The sequence below is a fragment of the Eriocheir sinensis genome, chromosome 16 (assembly GCF_024679095.1).
Source record: "Eriocheir sinensis breed Jianghai 21 chromosome 16, ASM2467909v1, whole genome shotgun sequence".
NCBI classification, from domain to species: domain Eukaryota; kingdom Metazoa; phylum Arthropoda; class Malacostraca; order Decapoda; family Varunidae; genus Eriocheir; species Eriocheir sinensis.
In genome coordinates, this window is record NC_066524.1 from 20,467,831 (window position 1) to 20,476,012 (window position 8,182).

The 8,182-nt window shown below is 41.4% G+C and overlaps 1 protein-coding gene across 10 annotated transcripts in view; it reads left to right on the forward strand.

Moving 5' to 3' along the window:
• Positions 1 to 8,182, forward strand: part of LOC126999516 (ubiquitin carboxyl-terminal hydrolase 16-like) — a 60,451-nt gene that overhangs the window by 8,798 nt on the left and 43,471 nt on the right. For all 10 annotated transcript variants that reach the window (XM_050862182.1, XM_050862181.1, XM_050862172.1 and 7 more), the window contains one exon: positions 7,302 to 7,409. In XM_050862182.1, coding sequence (XP_050718139.1) covers positions 7,328 to 7,409 — 82 coding nt within the window. In that variant the 5' untranslated portion in view covers positions 7,302 to 7,327. The remainder of the gene's footprint in view (positions 1 to 7,301; positions 7,410 to 8,182) is intronic.

The following is an 8,182-nucleotide window of genomic DNA, read 5'->3' on the forward strand; positions in this document are numbered from 1 at the left end:
AGTGAAGGGATATCCAGCATACCAATACCACATGAGAAACACTCCACTATCCACCAAAGAAGCAGAGAAAGACATGGGAGTTTATGTTACCAGGCTGCCAGTGAAGGCCAAATCCGTGCCAATCACAGTGAACGGGTTAAAGCTATTTGTTAATCGTGAGAGAGGCATTTTTGTTGAACCTCTGCCAGCGTGAAATCAAACAGTTACTTGAGGTTATAAAAGACCGTGAGGGGGAACAGGGTGTCGGAGGTCTGGATAGATAGGTAGGGGCCTTTTTTTTAACCTTTGTCAACCTGAAATCAAACAGTTACTTGAGGTTATAAAAGACTGTGAGGGGGAACTGTGTGTCGGAGGTATAGATAGATAGGTAGGGTCCTTTTTTTTAACCTCTGCCAGCCTGAAATCAAACATTTACTTGTGGTTATAAAAGACCGTGAGGGGGAACTGTGTGTCGGAGGTATAGATAGATAGGTAGGGGCCTTTTTGTTGAACCTTTGCCAGCCTGAAATCAAACAGTTACTTGAGGTTATTAAAGACTGTGAGGGGGAACTGGACTTCGGAGATATAGAGAGATAGAGAAATAAAAGATCATAGGGGCTAATTTTTCTTGAATGCATACTAGCGTGAAATCAAACAGTTACTTTGGTTGGGATCAGGAAGTAAGAGGATGTCCGATATAGATAGTTATATAAAAGATCATAGGGGCTTATTTTTCTTCAGTGCGTACTAGTGTGAAATCAAACAGTTACTTTGGTTGGGATCAGGAAGGAAGAGGATGTCAGATATAGATAGTTATATAAAAGATCACAGGGGCTTATTTTTCTTCAGTGCATACTAGCGTGAAATCAAACAGTTACTTTGGTTGGGATCGGGAAGTAAGAGGATGTCAGATATAGATAGATATATAAAAGATCATAGGGGCTTATTTTTCTTGAATGCGTGCCAGCGTGAAATCAAACCATTACTTCGCTTCCAAAAGGTCAATCTGGGCATCTATAGATAAGACGATAGCATCAGACAGGTTGGCATCAAGCTGTCACTCTTCACTGCAGGTTCTCTCTCTCTCTCTCTCTCTTTTTTATCTGTCCGTCAGCATAAAATCAAGCAGCTATGTTAGTCCTGATCACTTTAGGCAAACAATATTTCACACACTTACTTGTATTTGTATCTTGCATCTCTCTTCCATTATAGTCCATCTTCTCACATTCTTGGGGTCGAACTGTATTGCCAGAAGCCCAATATATCACTGCAAATTGCTAAGGTTATGGATATCTTTACATATGCTGCAACAGGAGGATTAGGTTAACCCGTCCACTGCAATTTTCACGGATTTGGCCATCACTGGTAGCCTGGTAACCTATCATCCCAGGTCTTTCTCTGCCTCTGTGGTGGATAGTGGAGTGTTTCCCATGTGGTATTGGTATGCTGGATATCCCTCCTCTGGTAGCCTGGTAACATATAGTCCCAGGTCTTTCTCTGCCTCTGTGGTGGATAGTGGAGTGTTTCCCATGTGGTATTGGTATGCTGGATATCCCTCCTCTGGTAGGCTGGTAACATATACTCCCAGGTCTTTCTCTGCCTCTGTGGTGGATAGTGGAGTGTTTCCCATGTGGTATTGGTATGCTGGATATCCCTCCTCTGGTAGCCTGGTAACATATACTCCCAGGTCTTTCTCTGCCTCTGTGGTGGATAGTGGAGTGTTTCCCATGTGGTATTGGTATGCTGGATATCCCTTCACTGGTAGCATGGTAACATATAGTCCCAGGTCTTTCTCTGCCTCTGTGGTGGATAGTGGAGTGTTTCCCATGTGGTATTGGTATGCTGGATATCCCTCCTCTGGTAGCCTGGTAATATATACTCCCAGGTCTTTCTCTGCCTCTGTGGTGGATAGTGGAGTGTTTCCCATGTGGTATTGGTATGCTGGATATCCCCTCCCAAGGTGCATGACTTAACATTTTTCTTCATTGAATTGTAGCAGCCACTTTTTGTTCCATTCCTGTAGCTTGGTGATACTTTCTTGTAGGAAATACGCGGTCAACGAGCTAATTGCAAATGAACATAGATATTTTTTTGCATATGAGGACTATTTTTTGGTTGCTTGAGGTATTGTTATATTTCATTCATTCATTTGTTCATTTATTATTTTATCATTATTAAAGTTTCATCTTCATTTAAAGTTTAGGCATGTTTATAGGGTTTGTTAGGTCATCATGTGGGCTTTTTTTATTGCAGGCTATTTTTATTGAATTATTTTTGCCTTTTTACTGCTTTCCTTACTACAAAAAAAGTCTGTTAGTCGTGTAGCTTAGGCAGAATTTTATATAACTAGTGTCTGTGTCTCCATTATGTTTATATATCTACTTTTTCACCCATAAGAACAATATATCCTAGAATGAATTTTATATAGAAGCTCCTTTTGTTTACTTACGTTATTTTCATTCCCATAAGAACACTGAACCCTTTGAATTATCTACGTCACATATGTTGGCCTTCCCGTCGCCGCCCCGGTCCGTCGACACTAAAGCATGATCAATGTCGCACAGTATTATGTCGTCCACAAAGGTAATTCGGCCCTCGCGTCACACCGGGCGACACCTGACATTAATTAGCCTGGGGTGAGCGTGGGGGGGTCATTAATACCTGCCCGCCCTGATGTATGGCCCGTGCACCTTAGTCTATTATTGGAAGCAGCTAGCAGAAGGGTGACGGTATTTATCTCGGACGAACGGAACTTTTGCCAGCTAAGGGGAGGGAGGGAGCGAGGGAGGGAGAGTGAAGTCGTATTTTCTGCAGCCGTAAGTTAGGTTAGTTCTTTCAGGTTACAGTGTGTGTGTGTGTGTGTGGGGGGGGGGTGTCCGTGAGGTGTGTTTTTTCTGGTTATATGTATGTGTGTGTGTTTTATGGGTGTCTCAGTAATTAAAGTGGTTTTGTAAGGTTACACGCCCCAGTAAACGTAAGTATGTTCGTTTGTGTGCGTAGCGTCCTCCTACGATGTGGTCCGGTTATAACTCGCACAAAAAATCGCTCCTCCACTTGTATATATGATGCCTGACATTTGGGCGTCTTGGCAAGGGTGCGTGTGTCGCGGTAAATGCACACACACACACACACACACACACACACACACACACACACAGACGCGCACACACACACACACAGTCTCCACGCCCCCATCTCATGTCCCAAAGAAATAATTAGTGTGTCTTCTCTGGGCATTAAGCAGTGAGGAATGTTGATGGTTCAGGGCAGGTGTAGGGAACTGTCTCAGGCTCGCCAGCATTACCAGACTCTATCCGGGTGAATATTATGACTTTTTTCTTTTTTCATTTTTTATGGCAAAGGATTTAGCTCAAGGGCAAAACGAAATTGGAATGAAAAACCCGGGTAATTGCTGCTCCTATGAAGAGTTGTAGTAGTCTTTAGTAAGGATAATGTGGGTGATTTTGTCGTTTTTTATCCGTTTTTCAAGGCACAGTTAGTAAGATAGTTTTGTTTGATTTTTTATATATAACTTTTCAATGACTGAGTTTGTAATGTGTAAACTTATCCGTGAAAGTCCAACACTTCTCGCTAACTAAATCCCGGAAAATGAAATAACAAAGCCAGACTATTTACGTAACACTCAATAAATACAAATTCGACGTCTAAAATATCAAGCTTTTTGGCTACTCTTTAATTTTTACTCTTGTGGGAGCGGCGAGTAGCGGGCTTTTATTTTGTACTCTTTTTGTTACCCTTGAGCCGTATCTTTGATTTAAAAAAAAAAAAAAAAAAAAAAAAGCGTTTAATGTATTTCATATTGCATTGCGGCAAAAAGGTGCAGAAAAAATACCTTACCTTCCTAGTCTTGCAGATAGTTTAACACTTTGCCGCATCATCCTGGGTTAGTAAATGTTAAGGGTATTGCCAGTAAGGGAAATATTGATGGACCGGTAAACAATGAACAGAAATAAAGGAAAAGAAAATCCTCATCCAACCCCATAAAGGAAAATGAGGAATATAAATAAGAAGACAAAGAAGGAGGAGGATCGTCAGTGTAATAGACATAACACTAAACCAGTAGCCACGAAATTAGGGCACTAGAGAGGAAGGAGAGGGAGGGAAACATGTAAAAATAAAGGACTGGATAACTAAACATTTCGTCGCCAAAGTTAACATATTTGGCAAGGGTTTCGTAGGAGCTTTGGGCATTTCCAGGAGTAGTTTTATGTCCCTGGTGGTAGCTTGACCCTTCCTCTGTACTGTGAACCTAAAAAGACACTCATTAGAACTCAATTAAACCCCTCTTTGACCTTTAGAAATAGCTGATATGAGACCTTGAAGTGTCTAAAAATACTGAGCCTAGACTTGGGTTCCTTCCTTCCTTCCTTCCTCTCCTTCCTCCTCCTCCTCCATCACCTACGGTCACTTAGAGGTTGGCAAAGGACTGTGTGTGTGAGGAAATGGTTTAAAAGTGGCCTGTTATCAACCTCCTCCTCCTCCTCCTCCTCCTCCTCCTCCTCCTCCTCCCCATAAGAACTAACCTTACTGCAGTTTATAAATAGGTGTTGTATCTCTTTTCTCTCTCTCTCTCTCTCTCTCTCTCTCTCTCTCTCTCTCTCTCTCTCTCTCTCGCACTTTTTTTTTAATGTTGATTGATATATGATTTTTTTTTTTTCCTTTTTTGGCTTCACACACACTCTCTCTCTCTCTCTCTCTCTCTCTCTCTCTCTCTCTCTCTCTCTCTCTCTCTCTCTCTCTCTCTCTCTCTCTCTCTCTCTCTCTCTCTCTCTGTGTGTGTGTGTGTGTGTGTGTGTGTGTGTGTGTGTGTGTGTTTATTTATGAGTATGGATGTATGATTTTTGTTTATGTTATTTTATTTTTCTATTTGTTTTTTTTCTTTATTGTTTTGTGTTCACTTATCTTTATAAATAATTGTTGTCTCTCTTTTCTCTTTCTCTGTGTGTGTGTTTTAATTTATGATCATGGATAGTATTAATTTTTTTTGCTTATGGTATTTTATTCCTTCATGTTTATTTTATTTACTTATTTATTTTATTTTATTTTATTTTTTTCTGACCGTCATGTTTTGCTTGTGTCATGTGTTGCAAGTGTTTCTATAGTCTTGTTGTACTAATTCAGTGTGTTTCGTCATCTGTGAGTTACATATGTTTTAATAAATTTCTTTCTTAACCCTGTATAGTATTAAATTTTGTGTTGCATCATCTATGTGTGTTGCATATGTTTTATTGTCCTGTCGCATACTGTACTAATCTATTGTGTTGTGTCATCTCTCTGTGTGTGTTGCATATGTTGTTTTATTGTCCTGTTGCATACTGTACTAATCTATTGTGTTGCATCATCTGTGTTGCATATGTTGTTTTATTGTCCTGCCTCACACTGCACTAATCTATTGTGTTGCATCATCTCTCTGTGTGTGTTGCATATGTTGTTTTATTGTCCTGTTGCATACTGTACTAATCTATTGTGTTGCATCATCTCTCTGTGTGTGTTGCATATGTTGTTTTATTGTCCTGCCCCACACTGTACTAACCTATTGTGTTGCGTCATCTCTCTGTGTGTGTTGCATATGTTGTTTTATTGTCCTGTCTCACACTGTACTAATCTATTGTGTTGCGTCATCTGTGTTGCATATGTTGTTTTATTGTCCTGCCCCACACTGTACTAACCTATTGTGTTGCGTCATCTCTCTGTGTGTGTTGCATATGTTGTTTTATTGTCCTGCCCCACACTGTACTAATCTATTGTGTTGCGTCATCTCTCTGTGTGTGTTGCATATGTTGTTTTATTGTCCTGCCTCACACTGTACTAATCTATTGTGTTGCATCATCTATGTGTGTTGCATATGTTGTTTTATTGTCCTGTCTCACACTGTACTAATCTATTGTGTTGCATCATCTATGTGTGTTGCATATGTTGTTTTATTGTCCTGCCCCACACTGTACTAATCTATTGTGTTGCGTCATCTGTGTTGCATATGTTGTTTTATTGTCCTGCCCCACACTGTACTAATCTATTGTGTTGCGTCATCTGTGTTGCATATGTTGTTTTATTGTCCTGCCTCACACTGTACTAACCTATTGTGTTGTGTCATCTATGTGTGTTGCATATGTAGTTTTATTGTCCTGCCCCACACTGTACTAACCTATTGTGTTGTGTCATCTATGTGTGTTGCATATGTAGTTTTATTGTCCTGCCTCACACTGTACTAATCTATTGTGTTGCATCATCTGTGTGTGTTGCATATGTTGTTTTATTGAGTGCTCTTTCGGCCACCTCTTCGGATTGTTTACAGGAGCAGCGAGTAGCGGGCTTTTTTTATCTTTTTTTATTGTGTCCTTTTTTTTGTGCCCTTGTGCTATCTCCTTTGCTGTAAAAAAAAACAAAAAAAAAACAACCATCTCCGTGTTACATATGTTGTGGATACTAAGGTGGGAACTGTACTAGGTTATTATCGTGCCGTCCTGAAGAAATAAAGGCTGTTGACAGTGAGTAACGCTGAATAATGAGTGAGGAGAGGGCGGGGGTGGCGGCCTCGTTGACACCGCCACCATTGTTTACACCGCCAAGCAGGGGGGCCAGGCCAAGAGAAAGACAAGGTTATATAGGGTCATACTATGAAACATTTCGTCGCCCAAGAACACATATTTGACAAGGCTTTCGTAGGAGTTGTGGGCATTTCCAGGAGTAGTTTTATGACCCTGGTGTTAGTTTGACCCTTCTCCTGTACCATGAACCTAAGGAAACACTCATTAGAACTCGACTGACCCCTCGTTAACCTTTAGAAATTGTTAATGTGAGAAGCGATTGTGTCTTATAATACCAACCCATGATTTTGAGGGTCTCTCTGATGACATGGAGAGACACAGAGACAGTATGTTGAGAAGGAGACTCATTGACTGGAAAGGGAGATGAAGGATATGAGAGATAGAATGGGGATGTTGGAGAGAGAGGTGGACATCCTGAAAACAGAGAAGGAGGTTTGGAAGACCCTCTTGTGGCATTTCCTTCCCTTCTCCCGCAACAAGTCTCACTAATACATCTTTGAAATACCATGTTCCTATTCTTAGTCTGCCTGTACCTCACTCACACAGTTTCTCCTCCTCTCCTATCCATGTCTTTTCCTTCCTTTCTTTCCCTCCAATGACTCTAATACATGTTCCTACTCTTAATCTGCCTGTTCCTCCCTCTTATCCTTGCCTTTTCCTTCCTTTCCCTGGAATGACTAATACATGTTCCTCCCCCTTATTAGTCTGCCTGTTCCCCTTCTCACGGTCTTTCGTTCTCCTCCTCCCGTGCAGAAAAGAAGGAGAAACAACGCAAGGAAATGATGCGGGCCCGACTCAAGCGACAAGCGGACCCGTACGCCGAGGAGAGCAGCGACCAGGAGGATGATGACGAGGGGCCAGGTGAGTGTTGGGTGTGTGTGTGTTTACTGTTCCTGTAAGTCTGTATTCTTAAACACCTCGGCACCTCAGTTCACCTGCTTGAAAATCCTTTCATGGTAGAAGTTGCTGGGCTTTTCATGGGCTGGTTTTGTGATCCTGGTGAGAGTTTGACACAACCTCAGTATCATAAAAGGGAAAGGGCCTGAAACTTCATCAACGGTAAACAGTAAAATCGCCCACAAATACCCGGTCAATCTTCTCTCGTAGTAGAAGTTGCCGGGCTTTTCAAGGGCTGGTTTTGTGATTCTGGTGAGAGTTTGACTTGATCTCTGTATCATGAAAGGGAAAGGGCCTGAAACCTCATCAACGGTAAACGGTAATATCGCCCACAAATACCCGGTTAATCATCTCTCAAAATAGAAGTTGCCAGGCTTTTAATGGACTGTTTTGTGATCCTGGTGAGAGTTTGACATGACCTCTGCATCATAAAAGGGAAAGGGCCTGAAACCTCATTAACGGCAAACAGTAAAATCGCCCACAAATACCTGGATAATCATCTCTCGAAATAGAAGTTGCCAGGCTTTTAATGGACTGTTTTGTGATCCTGGTGAGTTTGACACGACCTCTGCAGCTTTGAACGGTAAAATCACCCTCAAATACCCGGTTTATCTTCCCTGTGGCCTTGGGAAATAAGTCATAATGGGAGCCAGAGATATGTTTAAGAATACTGACTATAGTTTTGTGGTTCTGTGTAAGTGTTCAAGTATTGTTTTAAAAGTCTCAAGTCTCTCCCA